This window comes from Sinocyclocheilus anshuiensis, unplaced genomic scaffold (assembly GCF_001515605.1).
Source record: "Sinocyclocheilus anshuiensis isolate Anshui unplaced genomic scaffold, SAMN03320099.WGS_v1.1 scaffold97, whole genome shotgun sequence".
NCBI classification, from domain to species: Eukaryota; Metazoa; Chordata; class Actinopteri; order Cypriniformes; family Cyprinidae; genus Sinocyclocheilus; species Sinocyclocheilus anshuiensis.
The window spans coordinates 114,632-139,032 of record NW_015540854.1 but is presented as its reverse complement, the minus strand read 5'-3'; the positions used below and the strand labels follow the sequence as shown (position 1 = coordinate 139,032).

The window sequence follows — 24,401 nt, the reverse complement described above, 5'->3', positions numbered from 1 at the left end:
GGGATGTGAATAATAATAATAATAATTATTATTAGTAGTAGTAGTAGTAGTTGTAGTAGTAGTAGTAGTATTAACCACCGTGTTATTGTAAGATGATTCTCCTCCATAAGGGCTAAGATCCAGCTGTTACATAAGGTGTCCAATATTTAGGCTATTACAATATATTAAAAAATAACAATTAAAGAATCGTTGTTTTAACTGATACAAATCTGGCCTGTGTTTGTCTAAATTGACGTTTTCAACTGACAACGAGCCAGCTCGGAGCATCCCGCTCGCAGCTGCAGCCTAAACTATCCATAATGGCTGCCGCTTTATTGTTCATATCCTTCATTGTTTTTCGAGCGCCATTTTGAATCAGGGCGAGTGCAGCAATGGAAGCCCACAGCCCAGTCATTATCCCGTGAATTTATTTTTTATTTTTATTTTTTGCTCGTTTAATCGTCCATCTAAAATTAATCATATCCTTTTACGTCTAATGTTATCAAACAGCCGATTTTGTAAAGAATATATTGTTTGCATTTTTCATTACAGAAATTAATGATAATCACTGTTCGTGCTGCATTGTTTAGAAAGGTTCGTCGGATTTGTTGCTTGTGTTTTAAAAATATATTTTGAATTTTACTACGTTTACTGGCTTATTCTTTTTTCCCCTGAGCTTATGCAGCTCTCACCTCTTTCTCGTACGAGTATTAATAACTCAGAATATCATTCATCACAATATAATGGTAACAACAATAATAATAGTAACAATAATAATAATAATAATAATAATAATAATAATTAGTAGCTATTATAAAAATAATCTTTGCATATACTCTTAATAACGTTCCTCAAACATTAACTCAACCTGCGGACTCAATTGTGTAGGCTAGTTTCTCCACAATACATCAATACCAAGGAGAAAGAACAAATTCTTAAAATGAATGTCTTGATTTAGCCTATATTAAAATATTAAACATTCCTTATGAAATTATTCATTAAAGCTTACAGAATCAAATCACATTCGCTCCACCATGTTGTTGGTTTATTTTTTATTTCAACTATGAAAATAACGTACAATAAATAAATTTGAAATTTACTATTAAAGAATCTCAATAAATAAACTAGTTCTAAAATTATTCAATAGGGACAACGCCCGCCTTGGGAGAATTGCTAAAAGCAGTTCAACTACCCTTATGTCTGGCACAATTCCTGAGATTCCAATGATTGAGTTTCACTGAAAAAGTCCGCAACCATTCATCTGTTAGTCGACATAAACTAAAATCCGAGAATCAAAAGGCAATAAAATACCTGAAACCTCGACAGGGGCCATCCCGATGTGTATTCAAAAAGATTACATCATCGTATTTTCAAAATAAGGAACAATTTATTTCCTTTTAGGCATTGTTTCACGCCTTTTTGTTTTTGTTTAAAAAACTGTTTAGGTAGATCTCTTTTCATTTTTTTTAATGTCTCATTATAGGAATGTTGCGGTCGAGAAGCATTCATGATGACATTGCAATAAGATGGAGTTCGATTGTTCTTGTATGCATTTTGATGTCATAATTGTTCAGAACTGTAAATGCTGCAAATCTATAGTACAAAGGGTGCTCGTAAACAAGTCAAAATCTTCCTCAGAGAAGTCAACTGGACTGTCCAGTGAGCTCTGCAAACTCGGCGATAAAGCGTCCGAAATATGCAGGCAGGAGTCCGTCGAAAAGAAATTCAAATCGGGTAGAGAGGTGGTATCCTGCGGCTCTGTGAACGAATGCTCCGGCCCAGCTGCTCGGCCCTCAGCCATTGTGGTGGGGTTATCTGCAGTAGGCGTTGGATACGGGGGGGAGTGAACCGCTGTGTCAGGAACAGATGCAGGCTCCGGCTGGTTCGCCTGGCCCTCTTCAGGCGTGGGCTGTCTTTTGTCCGCACTGTTCGTGTAGGAGGCAGTTGTCGGGCACGTCTCACTCTCGGAGGTTGCTGCCGAACCAGAGCCAGAACCAGATACTTCCAGTGATTGGCTCGAATACGGCGAAGCAGCGTCGGTTCCCTCCAGGTGCTCGAAACCGCTGGGCTCGCCTTCTTGCCCGTCCCGGTGGTGCGTAGTTTGTCTTTTGTGCTTCATGCGTCGATTTTGAAACCACACTTTGACTTGGCGCTCGGTTAGATCCAAAAGTGCTGCTATTTCAACGCGCCGGGGCCGACAGAGGTATTTGTTAAAGTGAAACTCCTTCTCCAATTCAAGTAGCTGCGTGTTGGTGTATGCGGTCCTCAGCCTCCGTGAACCGCTGCCATTATCCAGTCCACCTTGAGCCTCTGCAAGAATCAAAACAGAAATAAGTACAAAAGGCGAAGTCATCGAACTTCATATGAGAAATTGTCCAGATGACAATAAAATCCCAGTCTCGAACAGCCCTGTGGTTTGGGCTTGTCATGTAGCAGTGACTGCAATGGTTAGGCATGTCTTGTGGTGTACAAGCGTTATTTCAGCAAGCCCCATATTTTGTAGCGTTCCACAGCTTTCACAATATATACTCATATCCAAAATGGCTCCCCAAGCCATGAAACAAGGTTATGAATAAATATCGAGTCTCAGCTGACATCAATTGCGATGAAATCGTTATTCTAGATCAAGATCTACTATCTGCAGGATGGCAACGTAATCTTTCAGAATGTACATAGTTTTGTATGTGATAAGAAATGGGGGAGGGGTGCCTTTTTATTTTTTAAAAAACATTACTGGAACGGGATTTTAAATATATATATATATATATAAATTGCACAACACTTTTGCATGCTTAATGGTGCTTGAAATGTATAGACATCAGATGAAATTACACAATTATTCCTAAATATTATCCCTAAATACAGAGAGCTCGAATACAAGCCTATCCAAAGCAGGTTATGCCGTCCATCACATACAAATAGGAAAAAGAACAATTTCGAAAGGGCATTTTTTTTTAATTGCGTAAAAATTCGAAGCATGTGAAATCACGCTGTAATAATTAGGTTATAATAACAGACAATTAAATTCTTTAGAGATTTAGCTAGATTGACTTCTATTCGAGTCACGAATCATTCAGGGGAAATGTCCAAAATGCACAACAAATGCGTTCACTGCTTTGATAAACGTACCTGTCGGGGACTCCAGTCCCGCGGTTGTGTATCCGGAGGATGCCTGAGATGGGGAGGCTGCTACTGCAGCAGCAGCAGCAGTGGCTCCGAGCTTGGGGCACTTCTTGGAAGATTTTTTCTCTTTCATCCATGGGAACTCGTGGGCCAGGGGCGCGCCACCCGACAGCAGGGCCGGGCCTTGCTGGTGCTGCGTCGGCGGTGCTGTTTGTGTCCGGAGCTGGAGGCCATTGGAGGCTGTTCGCTTTTGGCTCCTCGGTCGCGCCTGGTTGCCTGTGCAGGGACTCAGACTAGGGATGGTGTGCTCGAAAGGAGGTGGAATTGCTGTCGAGTCCTTGATTGATGAAGTTTGAAATGACTCCAGGACAGCGGGGAAAGACGTCAGGCACTCTGCAAGGGAAGGCTGGCTGTTGATGAACCCAATCTCCCTCTCAAATTCAAAATTCATCGCTTCGCCTGGGCAAAAAGGGCGTCCAGCGACACCAACATACGCAAAAAAATAACATCCAAAAATCTAGGATTTATTTTGCGTTCCTGCTATGACGGCATTTGCGGGCTTTAATAATTGTGTATATTGGTGATATTACTAGCGTATGGGGACCAGGGTCTACTAAACTGAAGACTATGGGCGAAATTGCAGCCAATTCCTGGTCACATGACTCATCTCAGCCAATCGAAATTCGGGGCCTGGTGGCAGAAGAAAGCAATATTCGTCTGAATTGCTAAAAAAAAAATACAACAGGATATTATAATCCAGTTCTTATTGTAATATGGACGAAATAATAATAAAAAAGGCTCTCGGCTGCCATGTGTTCGGTCAGTCCTGTTTTGTTGCAAGGGATGAAGTGCGGGCCTCTTGTGTTAGACAATAACAATCCAAATGCAGAACTACCGGTGATGTAATAATTCACAGGCCTTGCCTGATAAGGACATCCACAATATGGCTTCTTGCGTATTTACAATCAAGGGTCATTAATCTTAAAACTTTTGACAAGACTAACAGACAAGAGATGTAGGTCTAGAAATATTTCATTTATCAAGCACATAAATAAGGATGTACAAGAGTGATGGTGAGATTGTCTGCCACATTTGCCGAATAGGACATTCCCAGCTATTACTATACAAATAAATTATTTTGAGGTTTACCTTTAATTAGATTTTTTTATAAACACAGCCTCTGAAGAATTGCTGAAAACTGGGACATTAAAGAGCGTAAGTTTGCAAGTTAGATAATTGTCAAATGTTTTTATAAATATTTTGCTTATTTCTTAAAATGAAGGTGTAGATGGGACGTATAATACCGCAAGAAAAATAGTTGTTAGCGGTGTGCGTGTGTGAAACATTTGCTGACTGTGACAACCAAAAGTTCATCGTGAGGTCGCGCTTTACGACTGGAAATTGCGTATGTTTACTTGAAATTCTATTGCACATTGGACGAAGAAAGCATCAATATAATCTTAGTTGATGAAAAACTAAGCAATATTGGTTGCGTCAAAGTTTAAAACGAATGGGAAAAGGGGGTAGATATTTTTAGAGCAGGAGTAGAGAGGCAGCAAGGGTGATCAATCTTTTCGCCGGCAAAGCGCTTGACAGCAGCCACCCTCAAGAATTCGCATTTTTCCTCGAAGATCACAACAAAGAAAACCCCCATTATTCCCTCGTAGATTTGTGGATTTTTTTCCAGTATTATTTTTTCTGCATTGGATTAAATTCTATTGGCCAGTCGCATCGATAGGATTAGAGATTAAAACTAAATTGTGTTGCAGCCAGCTGTAATCTGAAACTGACTTCACAATAATTCGGATAGCTTCGTTTCGTCGTTTTTCTCCTCTAAAAGAACAGTGGAAACAGATAGGCTATAACCCTGTGTGGGTGTTTGGGAATTTTAAAGGAAATGCAAAGCAAGCTGTAGGCCGTGGGCACTTTGGAAAGGGGTCAATCTAAAAGGCCTCCCTTCACTACAGAACGGAGTTTACTGCGAGGGACTGGGACGCACTGATAATCTCTCTTTTTATTTATTGTTTGTGTGTTTTATGTTTCTATTTCGGACAGTAGTAGCATAAACAGTTGTCAAGTGATCCTTTTTTTTCAACTGTTTTTTTTTTCCGCTGGAAAATAATTATTACATTCTGGGACGAACTGAACAACCATTTTAAATGCTTAAAGGGATTTCTTACGATATGTCTTATGCTGTGACTATCTATCTATCTGTCTATCTGTCTGTCTATCTATCTATCTATCTATCATCTAAAATGCATGAAAAAGTTAGAATATTTGACTGTTTGATACCTTACGTCCGTACAAATGTGACTGTATTTTCTGTGTATTTATTTAAAATGCAAGAACTTGCTTCTTATGCCATTTTTTATTCTGATAACAGCTTTGATGTGTTTTTATGAGATATTTAGACACATTAAGGTAGTATAAATATCTGTAATAGTATAAAACGTTTAATCAATCACATGTTGAGAAATCAGGTAATTGCAAACCGCTAAGCGCCGCGTTGGTTTTTTGTGCATGCCATGGAAATTATCACTGTTGTAATAGGCCTATTTAATTACTTTATTTTGTATTCACGCGGTTCCAACTTTCATTGTATACATTTGTCTAAAGCCTGGGCATGCTAAAATCAAATCTGTCGCTAAATAAATGAGCACAGACAGCAAGGTTTTTTTTTTTTTTTTTGCTACAATAATCGATCGAGATCCAACAAGCAAAAATATGTTTAGTCATCTATTATCTGTACTTTTCTTCTTTAAACTTGGGATTATTTGTAATCATTTGTTTTAATTCCATAACCAGTTATGAGTGTTCGACGATTTTATTGGACTCCCTTCACGTGACCATTGCAGGCGCGGCCTCCAGGGCTCTTTCACAGGCCTCGAAGATCCCCCACCCCCACCCCTTTCAGCCTTTGCCTGTAAATTCGTGTGAGTCTGTTTGGTAAACTCATGAACTTCTAGAGTGGAAATGAATAACATAACATTTTATTAAAGAATTGTTCAACAACCAACTCTTAACAAGGAAATAAAAGTAGTTACAAAGGACAAATGAAGTTCTCAAAATGTTTCGCTATATTTCGTCTAAATCTCGACTATGCGGGAACGGTTTGATTCCGTTCTTGCGCCCCCTGTACAAGTCAAGACATTATTTATACAAGGGTAACATAAACCTACATATCTCTAAAATACAAGAACTAAAAATTAATTTGTTACAATGACAAGAACACAGCGTCTTTTTTATAACAGGTAGATACTAAAAAAGTACATTTTTATCGATATAAATACATGGGGATAAATAATACAAAAAAAGAAAGTATTTAAACTGGCTATAACAAATAAATATATATTTATGAATGTTCACTTGAACACTTAGCGAAAGACGCTGATTGAAGGTCTTCCGATTCAAAATAAGATTTACTTTTCTTCCTCACCCATTAAATGTAAACTCTAAGTGCAACAATGATGCCCAGACGAGAGCGCATTAGGCGTAAACAAAGACGTCTGCGCCCTGGCTTGGTTTCCCGGACATGCATTTTTGTTCAAATATACCCTGTTTCCACGTTAAGTCAAGATATGAGCAAATGTGGGCCTTCCATATTAGTTTGGACTAATGTAGGCGAACCCAAAGATTGAGAAAGATAAAGAACTGGGGAAGGAGTATGAGGGAGAGGGAGAGGGAGGGGGCAGCGAGTTGAGAACGAGGGAATGAACTTTAATTTACTAGTATTCTCAACTCTTCTTTTTTACCCTGTGTCAAAGCCATAAAATGTTATTTACTTATCATTAATAGTGATAGGTAGCATAGTGTAAAACGGACTTAAAAGAGATGAATATCTTGATCACGGTGTCTTGTTAAAGACAAGGTGCCAGTCTACTGCTGTTTTGGGAACAAGTTAATAAAAAAATCGACTGTTTTTTTGAGACGTTTAAAAAAGGAGGTATGTGAAATAAGGGTGGTGGACGAAAACAATCCAGTGGTTTTCTTGCACCAGTAATTTAAATGTAAGCTATACCGTACCGCCCTCCAAAGTGTGAGGAATGCAGCAATAATGCTGAAGAAATACACAAATATTTAGGATGATGTAATGAGGTCGTACAGCTAGACAGTCTATTCCTTGGCATAAACTAGCCACTTTTCATGAAGTGTATCATTTAAAGGGGTATTCAGACCTATGGATACTAAATTCAGGTGTGTTCACGTATTAATGGAAGGACAACATTGACACAAACCGCTGTTCTAGTCATGGCAAGAAACCACTGGATCATCTTTTTCAACCCCATTGCATCGCCCCATGGGTTAGTCTGTTTCCTTTGTCTTCCTTTCATTTTTTCTGTTTTTTTTTTTGTTTTGTTTTTTTGTCCAAACCTGCTACAGATGAGTCAACTTGGGTGCTTCTTGGATTCTACCCTGAGAAGGATGGTGCGCAGACAGATCCGTATATGACGGATGTGGGTCACACGGTCCATGGTGCTGGTTCGCCGACATCTGTGTGGCACCGTTGTAGTCCATGCTTGCTGACTGGTGGTGTGGTAGGTGATTGAGGCCATACATAGAAGGCCCAGTGGCAGGCATGGCATCAACATAGCTGCCTCCCACATACACTGGGCTACCCTGCATGTTTGGTGTCCCATAGGTGCCACTGTTACCCTGTAGCCCGTGTGGGTCATAATCCGGTGCAGTGTTTCCATACTTCTGTTGGGGCGGGCAACCTTTCATTGGGTTCTGATAGGCTGTTGACATGGCATATGCATTTTGATGGGGCTTGTTAAAAGATGGTGGGGAGGGAGCATCATAACTGCCCATTGAGTGCATAGAGTTCATAAAACCAGCTGAGGACTGCATTGGGAGAGGTGGGCTTCCTGTGGGGGAGGGCCCTCCTGAGGACGAGCCGATGCCTTTCAACTTTTGATCCTTCTTGTACTTCATTCTCCTGTTCTGGAACCAAATCTTGATCTGCCGCTCGCTAAGATTGAGCAGATTGGCCATCTCCACGCGCCTCGGCCGGCACAGATATCGGTTGAAGTGAAACTCCTTCTCGAGCTCCACCAGCTGAGCGCTGGTGTAAGCGGTGCGTGCTCTCTTGGAAGCTGCAGAACCTGGAGGGCTTTTCTCACCACCGCTGCTCTCCGCTGGGGTGAGAATGAAATAAAACATAATTACTCCACACGGAAATTGAATGCATCGTTCCCACTAATAAAGCCGGCCATGAAAAACTTATCCCCCTGATATTGGTTGTCAACACTTCATAACTTTGGCATTTATTAAGAGATGCATGCCCTAACATTGACCTTGTGTATGTAAATCACATTACAACTAAAGCCCAGGGCCAGATTCATACTGTGTACTAGGCAACGGTGTGTTTGCTACATGGTTTGTCTTTTGAATGGTTTACAGGGAGGATTAAGACGATAGAAACCTCTACATGCAGATTCAGAGGCTTGTGGGATAAATCTTCTGTTATCAGGACACAATAATTATGTATGACAAGTGATGTGGCATTGCTGCTATCTAAAATCTGAACAATAATCTTTGTGTACTGATTTTTTTTTTGTCTGATGGTTTTATAGTCAGAGTGTATAATCATATAATCATCACAATTCTGAGACTCATTTTGGTTGTACAATAAATTGAAATACACCGACCTGTACCCTCGTTAAACATCCAGCCACTAAAAAATATCGAAAACATTTTAAATGGGCATGGTCTGATTTAGTCCCACCCCCATTGTATCCCATTTCAAGCTAACAATGTTGGCCAGCATCTGTCTCGGTCAAGAAGGGTGAGAAGAGTAGAGAATAGAACAGAAGAGAAGAGGGGGTTTGGCAAACACACCGTTAGCTGAGCTTGCACTAGGGGAGGTGTTTTTTTGCTTGGTGTTCTGACGTGACTCCTTCATCCATGGAAAGATTTGCTTCGTGAGAGCTGGGTTTGGGGCCAGAGAGGATGACTTGGATGACGATTTGGCCATGCCCCCGCTGCCAGCCCCACCACCACCGCTACCACCTGGCTGCTGGGTGGCATTTGAGGCAGCAATGTTTACAGCGTTCTGAGGAGGGGAAACCTGGGGGAGTGGGTGGTGTTCAGGAGGCAGACTGGGCCGCATGCAGCTGCCATTAAGCTCTTTCGTCTTGGCATGCTGAGGCTGTGGGGGTGCGCTGGTGCCAAGCGACTGTAGGGAGCATGCAGACCTTTGGTAGTCACCCTCAAGATGTGCCGAGTTCTGGAAGGCTGGTGCTGGGGCATCATAGCCAAAACCGTTTGCCCCCTGGTACGAGTATCCTCCGAAAAGTGTTGAGTTGTCGTAGTAGGTCGTTTTCTGCATTTCCAAAAATCGAGTTACCGGCTACCAGGGTCCTGACGACCTTCTGGAAGAACATTGGCACTAGATGTCACGTGACGGTCTCTTTCCAATGGCCTCTTGGAAGCTGACCTGAAAGGTTATAAGAGGCACATAATAAGAGAGGCGCGAGGTAAATCCATCTTACTGCACTGAAAGACGCCATGACATGAATAGCATGTTCCCACAACGCAGCCTGCAGATGCTCTCTCTCTCTTTTTTTTACCACCCCCCCTCACTTTCTCTCTTTTGCACATCATAACAAGCCACACATAAGGGTTAGAACTGGAGGACTACATTTCATCTGAATTGTTTAATCAAATTTTTGTTTCTATTGCATGTTATTTAAATTGTACTTATTACAGATTTATCTTGCTTCTGTCCCTTAAATAAATGTTTTGTGTTGTGGTCATTGTTCTTACTGATATGCAAGTGGTTAAGAAAATAAATAAATAAATAAATAAAATACTCTCCTATTATAAAAATTAAGATGTTATAAATCACTGGCCAAGATGTGTTTTAGGCTGACACTAGGGCTCCATTCTGAGCTTCTGATATTGTTTAAAAACATTTCATATATATTTTATTTTTGCAATTAAAACAGGACTGAACAAACACAATAAAAGACAACAAAGCGGTATTAAAAGAGAAAAATAAATATGGACAATACAGGCGAGCTCTGCGGACATATGAGAGCTCTTGCCTCCGACACAAAGGCCATCTTTGGAGGGCTTTCTCCAGTTACAAACAAACGTATTTGGGCAACATTTAAACCTGACAAACCGGCATTGTGTTTCTTAAACTTTGTTGCTGGCCTTTATGAACGCATAGGCAAAGCTTCACCGGAAGCTTCGGATGGTGTTATTCATAATGATCGCTGGACAGAAATAGACAAATCCAGCCCTTTAAAAAGCTCAAGACGTCGCAGCTTGGCTCTGGGGTTGCTGAGAGGACTGGGCGAAAACGATCACTCAAACACTTACAGGCACCTAGCATTTATTCTCACTCACTCGCCTGGGTAGTAAATGTTATTAAACAGACTAAGGGGAAGCCAAGATATTGCGTAAGATGTTTTAGGAGGACCACTGTGGCTTTTGTTTTACCATATACTTGCAAGTTCACTTCACAGTGGGCAATACAATTATTGTAATTATTTCGTGTCCTTCCTCCATAGCTACAAATTATATGCCTGAGCTGGAAATTTAAAATTAATTATATGTATATTACCATAAATGGTACATAAATGTACTAACATGACTGGAAGACTAAATTAGTATTTTAATACTGTCTTATATTTCGTTGGATACGTACACATACATGAAAAAAAAATGTAACGAAGGCCTGTTTTACATTAACCCTGTTTAGCGTCTTGTGATTGTTTAGTAATTTAATTATTTGCTTTCGTTGCGAAAATCAAATACAAATACAATAAAGATAGAAAGAAAACGAAAGAAAAAGTATTCATTTGATCAAGTAATGAATAATACTGGTTTGTAATTCTATCTATCTATCTATCTATCCAATAATAATAATAATAATAAAGTGTTCCACAGATAGCATATCGACTTGGATGACGATTTGGCCGTGCCCCCACTGCCGGCCCCGCCACCACCGCTGCCGCCTGGCTGCTGGGTGGCATTTGAGGCAGCAACGTTTACAGCGTTCTGAGGAGGGGAAACCTGGGGGGGTGGGTGGTGTTCAGGTGGCAGACTGGGCCGCATGCAGCTGCCATTAAGCTCTTTCGTCTTGGCATGCTGAGGCTGTGGGGGTGCGCTGGTGCCAAGCGACTGTAGGGAGCATGCAGACCTTTGGTAGTCACCCTCAAGATGTGCCGAGTTCTGGAAGGCTGGTGCTGGGGCATCATAGCCAAAACCGTTTGCCCCCTGGTACGAGTATCCTCCGAAAAGTGTTGAGTTGTCGTAGTAGGTCGTTTTCCATAAATGGTACATAAATGTACTAACATGACTGGAAGACTAAATTAGTATTTTAATACTGTCTTATATTTCGTTGGATACGTACACATACATGAAAAAAAAATGTAACGAAGGCCTGTTTTACATTAACCCTGTTTAGCGTCTTGTGATTGTTTAGTAATTTAATTATTTGCTTTCGTTGCGAAAATCAAATACAAATACAATAAAGATAGAAAGAAAACGAAAGAAAAAGTATTCATTTGATCAAGTAATGAATAATACTGGTTTGTAATTCTATCTATCTATCTATCTATCCAATAATAATAATAATAATAAAGTGTTCCACAGATAGCATATGTGGTTTTGAAATACTATCTGAATTAATCATCCTGATATTATATTGTTCTAAAACAGTAGCCTATATGTAGTAATTTAATTATTTGCTTTCGTTGCGAAAATCAAATACAAATACAATAAAGATAGAAAGAAAACGAAAGAAAAAGTATTCATTTGATCAAGTAATGAATAATACTGGTTTGTAATTCTATCTATCTATCTATCTATCCAATAATAATAATAATAATAAAGTGTTCCACAGATAGCATATGTGGTTTTAAAATACTATCTGAATTAATCATCCTGATATTATATTGTTCTAAAACAGTAGCCTATATGTTTTTTTTTTTCTTTTGTTTGTTTAAAAACAACAAGAAAAGCGATTGAAAGCTGCCATAACATTTTGAACCAACATTAAGCTTCAGGGATCATAAATACATTATTGTAGAAGCTTAACTCATAAAGAAAAAAGTCCTTTGTTAAAATGAACTGGAATAGTCGGTGAATTTCTTTTTCGAAGATATCATTCTTTCTGATTATAAAATGTACTTCACTGCATTATATATTTCTAATCCTACCATTAATATTCTATTATTTAGAAATAAATCTGTAAATATTGAGGAGAGGTTTGTGTTTCTGTTGTATAAAGCGTAAATGTGAGCTACAGCTTTTGGACATCGACTCAGTCTCAACGTCACAAATGTCGGTCATTTATCTTCGAAGAGGACGGCCGGAATCCTAATCATTTACTCGAAGGAATTGTTCAGGGGAGAGAAAGGGGAGAGGAAGAGGGGGATATAAAAACAGGCATAATAGATATGAAATCATATCGCAGTTCCATTAAATGGAACACGTAATGTCTTGGCCCTCTTGTTACGGTAACACAATAACCAACTTTTCTGTAGATCCAACCCTAACACAATTACGGAGTCGAGAGCGGACGTAGTAGGAGCAGGACCAAACCAAACGTCAACAAAAACAACATAACATTGCTTGGGCGCCTATTTGCTATTCGAAAATAAGTTACCTGATATATATGTACATTTCTAAAGAATAGCTTACATATAACCCCAAAAATATAGTAGGTAAATATTTCGATTAGAGACACCCACAGTCTTTGCATTCGGAAAGAATAGGCCTTGAATGTGCAAATTCAATATCAAATGAAAACACACCTTGGTGCCAATCGAACTATTTGCTGAAATCGTTAAATAATTTGAATATTTCATACTGACGTTTAACCACCGCATTTTATTTGCTCGCTTTAAAACACCAGCTCAGTCTTGAAAAATGAATCGCACGCTTTTCTACCAAAGCCAAATATGAAAAGAAACATCCCACAGAAATGATTTCCTTTATGTAACAAAGCCAAAATTAGAGTAGATAATGCAATCTGGGGTGCATTTATTCAGAGGTAGCGGAAAGAAAGCTCTAGCTTCAATGGAAGCTTAAAGCATTGTGAACTCTTCTTGAACCGCGTTTGGAGTCATACGGTCATAAATCACTAGGACACACATACCGCCATTCACAAACTGATAGCCTATTTCAGACCAGCTTACCTTAGCCTCCGACGAGAGACGCGCGGGCAGGCATCATATTTTCCACATTCGGCCACGCTGCAATCAATAAAAAAGCCCAAAGCTCAACCAGTTTCGATATTCCAGCCAAACAGCGCGCGTCAAACGCCGGGTATCTCGTGCACGGCTGCCCCGCGCCAGAGTGCGGGCGCTGCTGAACGATTCCCCTCGGCTCGCGAAAGGGGGAGACGGTCTAGCATGAAAGATCTGAGGTATGCGAGGGGGGCTGCAAATGGACAGGCAGCACTGCTCCTGGCCGCCCTGTCGACTGGTACGCCCTGCTCGCAGATAACAATGGCCTCAGATTTCGCCTTCAATCTCCCCTTGCCTTTTCCTCACGGCGGAAAATTGAACATCATCATCCGAGGTGGGCTCCCGATTCGCCGTAACATCTCCCTGTCTCATGTCGGGGCCCGGGATCTGCTGGTATTATTTGCTCGTCTTTGCTAGGTTATTGTATGTAGTCAACACCAGGCCTTTCCAGCTATTGTAAATAACGGAGCAGGCTGGATGTGAGAGGCGCAAGCGTTAATCCCCATCAAACAGCGTCACCAGTGAAAACTTATGCTAATTGCAGGCGCTCGGGACAAGATAAAGATAACGGAAGCTGAAGAGTTTTTTTCCCCGAGTCTCTTTCACTTGTGTGGTTGAACTATTATGCTCTAGTAACATTGTTTAATAGGCAACTATAGCGGAGAGGACCCATTTCTCTCTCCCTCTCTTACTCTGCCAGTGTATATTAAATTACCAGGAAGTACGTTCTTAGCGCCGGTTTGCTTCTAGCTTGAGGCAGAAACAACATTCTATCTGTATTGTTAATATTTCATCACATCCCTGCCAACACACCAAACTAGTATAATAAGTTAGGAGCAAAATATAAAAGCCAATGAGGTGGGGGTCTAAGAACAAGAGAACAGACAACAGGCGGACTTGAGACCTGAGGGAGGGGTGTGAAAACAAATTACCAAAAATAACGTTTTTTTTTATATATATTAAGAAGCTCTGTCGAATCCTGGTCACACAAGTCCTGCGAGTATCATAGATGACGCGTGCACGTTAAAAATAGACGAGACAGTCCCTTCTGTTTTTACTGTAGGCTACAAAAAGGACAACATTATCATCATATCATTTAAGGATGGAGGACAGAATGGAAAAACGCGAAAAGGAAACGAGGAAGAAAGCCGGCACGAGAGCAAAATGGAAAAAAATGGGGGAAACACCAAGGTGTTCAGAAGATATTGCTACTTCTCTCTCCTTAAGCCAAACACCACGTCTCCCTCTCTCTCTCTATATTTTTATTATTCAGGACACTACCCCCGTCGTTTATGGCTACGTAAGATTTATGACTTCCACCATACACAGGCAGCTGTAAACAGGCAACTTTAAAAAGATGCATTTCTTCTAGGTGCTTGAATAGGGAGCATCACCAACGGTGTGGGAGGAAGGCACAAGGCAAAAATGTAGGTGTCTGCAACTTTTTACTAAACAGTATTGTTCCTTATTTTGCAACCTTTGCTAAAAGGATCCAATGGGGAGCCACTTAAAAGGGCACTAATTAACTAACACGTGGGCTGAGGCAACGAAATGCAGAAAACACAAATTCTACTCTTCCATTTTGCCATCTTTCAGCTGTGATATAAACATTAACAGACTGTTATTGTTCGGAGAGTTTGTCGAATTTTACAGTTCGGATTATGTCATGCTGATTTTCATGGACTGCGAATCATATTGTTAATTTTCAAAAAGGACAGCATATTGAGCTGCGCGTTGATGGATGTTGCATTTATCGTTCTTTTTCATTGGAATACAAAAAAGACAACCACAGCCTCGGTGCTTTATTTCCATGGATGTACATCTCGAGAAACCAGAAACAAAACTACAATTTCGGACATTCTATCCACCTCACGCCAATCCCTGGATACTCCTTTTTTTTTATTAAAATTGAGTTCGTTTTAAGTCTAATGTATGTCTGTGTTGAAAAAGGACATTGAAGAAGTATTAAAATTGTATAGATTATGCAGCTGTATGGAGTATTTTAGTTTGTGATACGTCATTTCTACAAAATTCAATTTTTAAGAACAGTGATAAAAAGGAAAAAAAAGTTTTTGCAAACCATTGCCTTAAGTCAATTACAATTAGTACTGTAGGAACAATTTAAAGAGGAAATTGTGTTACGTCAATAGGACATTGGTCTTAACAAATAATGGCATTAATGGAAATATATATTTTCAGATTGTTGTGCCCCTGAAATTAATATATGGCATACAACAAGACAGCAAATATCTCCAGTAGCCTTTTGGCAAAACAATTCATGAGCAGCTGTTAATGTTGTTGTTTGGATGTTTATTTACATGGTAAAAACATGTTGTGAATGTTATTTTAGCGTGGGACTGTGAGTTGCGAGTCACCGTTTGCGAAGCAATTATTAAAGGTGTCAAACGATTTTTTCAAAGACTCTGGAAATAAATGTCATGCATGAGCAGCCCAAAAAATAAAAAAGCACGTAATCACCATCCACGTCTCTATAAGTCTATATCACTGCAATGCAGATTTCACAGGCTGTTTCAAACAAACATGAACCGTTTTTTCCTAATGGCAACATTCTTTGTATACATTTCAAAGACAACGTGGATGCAGCACACAAGAGATACGCATCTATAAATATAGCATATAACATAGGGGCCTGATTTTTTTTTTTTTTAATTATTATTTTTTATGAAATTTGTTCACCCAGTATGCAACGGTATAATTGCCATCAAATTGGGTTCATTATATGCAATCAAACATGCATTTGTATGGTACTGCATTACATGCTATTGCAGCTAATATTCTGATGTTGCATTGTATGAAAATGTCTTTGAAATTAAAACATTTTAATAAAACATTTGTTTTATTATTTAAATCAGTAAAAATCTAAATTCAGATTTCATAATAATACCAATGTTTAAGAAAAAAGACTCTTCCTCAAACACATAACCAAAGGGTATAAATCACTGTCAAACGCAAAAAGATTGAATCACTTACCGAGATATTGTCCTTTATCACTTCTAGGTTTTATGCAAGGATACAACTTCTTGATAACGAGAAGGAACTGTAAGTAGAGGAACAGAAAAAAGGAGAGATGCTATCAAAACGGGGTCGCCAAAAATCCAATCGAGAACACCAGACCTCATGTAGAGAAATTGACCTCGAAGACAATTTGATGGTTGGCCACTGTTGACCGACATGTTAACCTTAAATTATGTTCGGGAATACAGAGAGAAATTCCAGGCCAACGAAAATGTTTAAGCTGTATCCCAAAGTCCCTTACTTCTATTGATTTTCAACATGTATTGAATTAAGTATGATATTTCTAATCATTTAAAACAACCTTTGGCCTTGCTAACGGATTTACTGACAGAAGGGTCATTTGAAAACCCAAACCATACATGCGCTCAAACACTGAAAATATAGATTAATAAAGGAATAAAAACGTGATACTGAAAATCTGTAGTTAAATCGCATTTTTCCTCAGAGTTTAATAGCATAACAAGCTCTCCTGGCCTTGTGAAAAAAGAATGGCCTACTGTTATGTTAAGCAATATTTAGTTATTTATAGTTAAATAACATCCCAAAAATAGATAACAGTTAAAAACAGATAAACATATAATAACAATAATAATAATAACAACAACAGCAACATTAAACGTTTAAATATAATCATCATATAAATCAGACAAATTACGAAACAGATTGAAAATTATTAAATATAGCATGCAACAACGTTCGGCGACCACTGAGAAAATCATGAAGCAAGAGCCCCACCATTCTGGTATAAAATCCGGCCATAAACTTGATAAACACAATCCTTAATCCAAACGGGTGCCCTGGAGGACCGAAAATGGATATATACAGTAGGCGATGGCCTGAACAGAAATGGAATGAAATGGCCTTGCTGGTCTGCATAGCAGCGCTTATTAAAAGTGGAATAAAAACGTTGGACGGTTTCGTTCGCCGGCTCGTGACAGCTACCCCAAACACATAAATCAAAACGAGGATTCCCCCGACCTCCCCGACTCTGCGGCCTACAGCGCTATAAAGTTATTTATTGCATCCCCGCACTTACGCACGCCGTTGGCTCGATTCCATTCCCAGCACCCGGGCCCGTTTCTACCGCTTTCCGGGTATTTTTGGGTCGATTCGTCCCCGGTAACACGCCAGCGACCCGCAGCCTTGCTGGACTAACCTAAAGTTACCTGTAAAGTGAAGGGTGCTCGTGCCCCAGCAAGCAGGAACGCTGCTGCTCTCCGAACAAAGGGAGGAGGCAGCTCCCAGCCAGAAGAGCTGATGAGCCAATTTTTAGTGAGGAAAATGGAAGAGAAAGCAACCACAGAGCAACGGCTTAGCAGAACCAGAACCAGCTTCTCCTCTATTACACGGAAAGCGTTCCAATAGTGTATATTTATTGTTCAGGCTATAGAAGGGTCGGAAGGAACAACAACCGGATTCACGTGCGCTCATTACTGCAGGCTTTGCAACAAAGGGCTCCTGCATCATTTATATAAATGCATATTAAGTGGATGCAGGGCAATGGGAGATTGTGTTGGGTTTGTATGACCGTTTAAATATAGTAAAGCTACTCTTATACTGCATAGCTGCATATAACACTGTGAACTTATTTGCACTCATGTCTACTCACTTATAAACCAGTTACATTTTCACCTCTATTATCCCTCACCCTCGGATATTGCATCACCCACTGTATGGTCATAGCCATCTGTAATATATGTCTTTGTTTTAAAAATATGCATGCAACACGTACGTAAGAACACGGGAGAGAGAAAAAACACGCGAAACTAAAAGAGGCGCGCGGCTTGGCTTTGACAGATTGGCACTGGGTTTGCAGCTTGACCTTTCCGCGGAGGTGCGATAACTCACCAGATTAATGATCAATCAGAGGTACTTTGGAATCCCCTTGTAATGTCTTATATTTATGCATTAATTTCCCGTTCTGTACGTCCACAGACTCTTAAAAAGCACGTATGGCACCTTCTGGAAGTCAGCGCGAATCCGACCTCATTCCATTTGTTGTGTAATTTACCAGGCGGTTGTGAACTGGCGACTTAGTAGTGACTACCTTAAGGGCCCTCTTTCCAAATCCAAAATAATGCCCTGAATCCTTTTTATCCTTTTTAAAGTCTCTAGTCTAATAAATCCAGAAATAGGAAATATGCATTTTCATTTGGAATCCGCAATTAATGACTTCTGCCTCGTTTTCTTCAGTGACACCCAGCAAAAACACTGAAATCGCCTCCCCATCACAGAAATGGTGAGCTTTCATCAAGTCCGTTCGTTGGATTCCAGTGCTTTGAAAAGTAATGAGCTCGAACGCTTAGCATACCCGAATGCCGAGAGAGGAGGCTGTTTTAAGCTGGGAGCGGCTAGCTATGTCTTCTTTTCTCTTGCATTCTGGCGGATGACATCCAACTTTCAACACCACAAACTTCAGTGTGAGGCCGCTGGATACGTTAGGCCTTCTGTGGCCAATCTTTGAACGATTAAAGGAGTTCTTTCCCTCTCTTGCTGTGTGAATGGGTAGGGGGCTTGGTTTCTGACACCCACGCATATAGCATCAACTAAAGATTTCTGGTTCGCCTTACTGACCTGTGCGCAATGGTCACAACAAAGACGCGCACCAAGAAGAACTTTTTCTCATATGCGAATTAATCTTTCTTTATTGTTTAAGAGCGGGATCAGCTGGTTTTCTTTGTGTAAATGTTATGTTTGTATTACTTAATGATATATTGTTTAATTGACCCGCTCTAAAGCTTAACCGTGATTAAAATATCGTCCAAGTGGACTTAATGGTAAGGCTAACTAAACGAAATTAAAAACCCGAAGATTATGCATTAGTGCACAACGCCCTGTAACCCTCCTTGCTCTAATAGAACTCATTCAGATGGTCTTATATCAAAAGTTATATTTATCCAAAAGGTTTTCGACCACAAAGTTAATTTTTAAGGACCATCTGTGCATAGGGTGGATAATGTTTAACTTTTTTTTTGAATGAAGACACTGACTGAGGAAGAGACAGGGTCTTTGGGTCAACCCAGGCCCATGCCCCCAGGGTCCCCAAAACTGCCAACTTTACAAATCTGACAAATGAGCAGAGAAAATAAAATTGCACCCTGTTAGAAGTGAAACAGTTGCAGTTGGATCTAATTTTAACTTTAAGAGTAAAAGATAAGTTAAATCAGTCATTGGATGATTTATTTTGTGGTCGCCATGTAAATACGCGCTTTAGCAAAGCTACATAGCTCCACACACCATTGCAGCACTGGTGCCCATGAAAATTACAGACTGTGATAATTATGACAGCAATAAACCATTCTTAGACTGGAAAATATATACATAAAAAAAGCTTTATGACCTAGTTGACAATCGCACTGTTCTTTAAATTGCTCTCTCTAACTGGTCCTCTCTCTGTACTGTCAGTGATTTATGATAAAATCAATTAAATTATATCCACTTAGACTTTTGTGGTTTTATTCAGACCTGTACGCTAGTTCACGGAAACCGCTGGTCACAATTTCTCTTTTGGACTAACGACCATCAAGACAACAACAAAACCAAAAGTACTACTTAGAGAAGAGATTTTTCAAAATGTGTCAAAGCGCGCAGATTGACTCAGATGACTGTTTTCTGAGCTTTTAGTACCTTTTGGTGCATATGTCTGCAAGTGACAATGTAGGTTTTACTTGTTTGATGTCAAACATTTGTCTCAGAACCTGTAAGTGATTTATAGTCAAAGTTTGTTGACATTTAATTATATTATGTCTTCGTTCTAGGTAATATGCAAAAGCAAATTTCTCCCGTCTTAATTAACTGAAAAAGACAAACCATATAATAGACTAAAGTGTTACATTTTACGCGAGAGATTTTTGAAATTATTCATTTTTGTAATTAATTATAATCACAATATATATATATATATATATATATATATATATATATTTGTATTAAAATTTATGAAAGTCACTACACGGTTTGGCTATAGTAAACTGTAAACTGTGCACAAGTTATTCGAGCTAAGCTATTTTATTTGCTTATATAATTATTTATTTATTTTCTTTATTTAAAAAGTCCACGTTTAAACGACCAAGGAGCTGGGAACACAGAGGAGACATTATGTTTCAATATAGCCGTCTACCTTGAGGCCACATTTGAATTATTAACCGCTCCTCTATTACCTTTGACAGCCAGCGCCTACTGTAGGTTTTAGGGACACCAGTCGTTTTACAAGCAGCAAAATTGAAAAAAATAATAACAAGACCAAATGGCCATAAGGCCATTTTGGGATACCTGTGGCGCGTTCAGTGGAGAGCAAAAAGCAAAGGTCGAAATTAGAAGCTGTTTGTAGAATAAGCAGTCCTCTGTTTAGGTCATAAATCTGTCTTCTTTTTACACTTTCAGGCCTCTGCGCGAATCTCCACACTTCTCCAATTAGTTTGCATTTGAGAAATTAGGCTGACTGATAAGGAAACTTATGAGGTATAATGTCGATAAAAATAAAAATAAAAGTGTTTTAAAAATATACAGAACCCCAGGCTAATAAAAGAAAAGCAGTGAGGTATGTGGTGAATGAGCCAACTTTTAGCCCTCATCGTTTACCAATTTGAAGGCAAGTGTCTTCGGTTGTTTGAAAACAAAGAAAAACGTTTTCGAAGTCGGGCACACCAAGGGATGACTCTAGGTCACACAACGGATAATTAATGACTTGTCGGCAGAAGAGCTCGGGACACAAGGAAGAGTCCAGGCATGCGGCATCATTCGAAGCTTGCAAATCTTACCTGACATCCAGCATTCCTCCCGATCTCTCGGCTGAAGATGGGTCTTTGTTTTTGGAATATTTACGCAAAACGACGGAACAGATTGACTGCCATGCAAGGATTGTTTTATAGATGTATATAAATGGTTGCTCGATGCCAGAAGGTAACGTTTTATAGCTTCCTTGCCGGTTTTTAAACGTTTGCATAAAACAAAAAGAGGCTACTTTGTGGATCAAAGCGTTCATAGGCGCGTTGGGAACTGCTAATGCGCGCGCACTCCACTTAGGCGTCCACAACCCCAATACTCCGGGAGCTCTTTTTTCCTACAGCCGAACCCCAGGCTCTGAGTCTTGGCGTGTGACTGCTCTGGAGCACCACTCACCAGCAGGCGAAAGATTCCACCTCTAGCCTCAAGCTGTCTGTTCGCCTCTCGCTGCTTGCGCGGAACAGGGTGGATTGACACGATGAACTAGTGAACCAGTGGACTGACAGGACACACAGAGTGGAGAAGCCAACGGGGTTCGTTTGTCCAATAGGGGACTGCACGGCTACGGGGCCAACACATGGGCCATATGGTTATTGCAACCTGCAGGCTTCGGCAAGGGCGAACACGGTCAACCTCGTTCCGATAATTGTTCCCTTCCCTGTCGACATCCAACACGTTTCTTGTCTCCTTTTTTCATTTTAAGGGAATGATGCCAAATTCCAGTAAATAGGAAAAGCGTGATACTTTTTCTCTTGAGTTTACAAAAATAAGCTCGCGCAGTCTTTCATGTGGTAGCTTCAGTTGGTTTTGTTTTGCTAGCTTTGCCCTAATGCCTATTGCCTGCATTCACTAGCCTTACACTGCAAACCTTCAAGTCACTGCACTTGGCTTTCGTTCTTCGAGGCTTTTGTGTGCTAGGTTGTACACTACCCACGCAGAGATAGCAGAAAACAACAGGCGCGTGCGCTTACACACACCGAGCAGACATAGACGGAAGTTCAATTATAACTATTTAAAAGTGTGATTATAGTATCCATGCTATTCTTAGCCACTGCATAAAAAGGCAGACGCTGCACTCTTAAAAATAAAGGTGCTTCAAAAGGTTCTTCAAGCGATGCCATAGAAGAACCATTTTTGGTTCCACAAAGAACCATTCAGTTAAAGGTTCTTTAAAGAACCATCTCTTTCTTACCTTTTTATAATCTGAAGAACCTTCTTTCGCCACAAAGAACCTTTTGTGAAACAGAAAGGTTCTTCAGATGTTAAAGGTTCTTTATGGAACCATTTAGACAAAAAGGTTCTTCTATGGCATCGTGAAGCACCTTTATTTTTAAGAGTGTGGCTCGAACATTTCCGGCTGAATTCTCTTATCGCGCTCCCCCATGCTCCTCAAATGGATGAAAATCCAGCATGTAGCCTCTGGATAGCGTTTCTCTGCTCATTTTTCATGTGCTTTCAATCGCTGCTCTGTGTAGACCGTTATGAATTAGAGAGAGGTTTGATATTGATTTATTTCCAAATGGGTAATTATTCGTGCATTAGGAGACAGGGGAAACACCTGGAAAACTCACCTAAGCTAACATAAAATAAATCGTAGCTACATACAACTGCTACTGCTGGCCTAATAAAATGACGAATTCAATGAGAGACAAAAGGGCTTATAGATTCCGTATGGGACCAAAAACATGATTGCATTTAGCCACCATGCTTAGTGATAGTTTTGATAGTCACTGTGATCGTTTAGTGATTGCGAAAACACAACTATCATCGTTGAACATCCAACTATGATCGTTTAGTGGTACAAACATACGACATTTATTTTATGTATTTTTATTTACGACTTATACTTAACATTCCACAGAAAATGGTGTGCATTAGCTAAGTTAGCCATACCGAAATCTCTTTATTATTGTTGTTGTTGTTGTTATTATTATTATATTATTATTAAATATATTTTAAAATTGGATTGTCTTACGCTTATGTCTTGCTCTATCAAGTGTGGTAAAGTTTGCTTTAAATTAGTCAAAATGATAGAAGGTTTGAAAATTAAATTGCTAAACAGCAGCTTAGTTTATACATTGCTCCATCTTGTTAGTGTACATTTGGATGCAATAAGAGGACAATATGGCCAACATCCAATCCAAAGACTAAGGAAACTTGCTAGTGATGAACTATCGGAATACTGTTTGATAAACAAGAAAAAAGGCCAACAAGCATTAACATTCCCCGTCATATACACAGGCCTATTCATTACATATAATTATCAAAACGCAAAATAAATTGATATACAATTATTTGAAATTGCTTTATGGACATTTAAATGGTTTTACTCCAGGATTTTAATGCTGATGCTTACTTACATTGCTCGTAATTTGTACGGCTGTCATACTAAGATTTAAAACGTAACAATTATTAATGTGGTCATTAATAATTATTAATTAAATATAAAGGATGCATATTTGATTGCATAAATGTTATTTGATCTATATCACTGACTTCTGTGATTAACCTAACTATAAGACTACACATGAACACAACTATTTTTTCTACATAGATATAGGGACTCTTAAAGTCTATCTAAACTGACTGGCATTTTGAATCATTTATTCAACCTCGGCTGTCACTAAACTCGTGAAATCAGATATGAGATCCGCCTGGCGAGTCCCTGCACGAAAAAATGTCCCATCTTTTCGCCCCCTGCGCATCCTCCAAAATGAGCTCGAATATTGTTTTTGACACAGCGCCCGGCAACAAGGAGCGCTGCTGGAATTATACATTTTGAACGTGTTTGCAATGCCGGTGTGCCCATTAATATTTGATAGGAGCCAAGGAGTTATTCTAATTTTGCTACACAAAGGTTTGTATTACCCAGGTGGGGAGGAGGTGAATAAAACAATGGCAATGCTATAAAGCAAAGGGTCCCCGGACTCATTATTATTATTAGTAGTAGTAGTAGTAGTAGTATTCCTGCTGCTCATTTATTGTTGTTAACAGTAACAATAACTATTATATTTTTATTTTTACCTTAAGCCCATGGATTACAATAAACGTATGTTTTTATGTTTGTGTGAATAAAACAATAAAGATCGATTAACCTCTTTGTTTGTGGTCGTCTTCTTCAGCGGCGCATGTGCATTGCACAATTATTGCCATCTCTACGAAATAACATTAACACGTCATAAACAAGATTTACTACAGGTAAAGTTGCTCACTTGACAAGCCTCCTCCTCGTGAGCAGATAAGGGGGGGAATACAGTTCAAATAGCATGCCAGCCAATGAGGTATATTTCTGTGCTATTCTTTCAGTTTTCACAGTACTGAAATCACTTGTAGGGA

At 39.6% G+C, this 24,401-nt stretch overlaps 2 protein-coding genes across 3 annotated transcripts in view; both read right to left on the bottom strand.

Annotated features, from left to right (window-relative positions):
* Nucleotides 1-1,149: 1,149 nt before the first annotated feature.
* Nucleotides 1,150-3,598, bottom strand: LOC107687781 (homeobox protein Hox-B2a). The gene is made up of 2 exons (XM_016485237.1): nucleotides 3,109-3,598; nucleotides 1,150-2,289 (listed from the first exon to the last, which is right to left on the bottom strand). Exons 1-2 carry the CDS (start codon nucleotides 3,551-3,553, stop codon nucleotides 1,550-1,552), a joined length of 1,185 nt encoding a protein of 394 aa, XP_016340723.1. The 5' UTR covers nucleotides 3,554-3,598; the 3' UTR covers nucleotides 1,150-1,549.
* Nucleotides 3,599-6,481: 2,883 nt separating this feature from the next.
* LOC107687775 (homeobox protein Hox-B3a) overlaps nucleotides 6,482-24,401 on the bottom strand; it is a 19,085-nt gene continuing 1,165 nt past the window's right edge. The window contains exons 2-4 of one of the 2 annotated variants that reach the window (XM_016485231.1): nucleotides 16,296-16,362; nucleotides 8,941-9,538; nucleotides 6,482-8,237 (exon numbers count right to left, since the gene is read on the bottom strand). In XM_016485231.1, coding sequence (XP_016340717.1) covers nucleotides 7,477-8,237; nucleotides 8,941-9,430 — 1,251 coding nt within the window. In that variant the 5' untranslated portion in view covers nucleotides 9,431-9,538; nucleotides 16,296-16,362 and the 3' untranslated portion in view covers nucleotides 6,482-7,476. Of the gene's footprint in view, nucleotides 8,238-8,940; nucleotides 9,539-13,253; nucleotides 13,313-16,295; nucleotides 16,363-24,401 lie in introns of those variants that run through there. The other variant, XM_016485232.1, reaches the window with a different exon arrangement.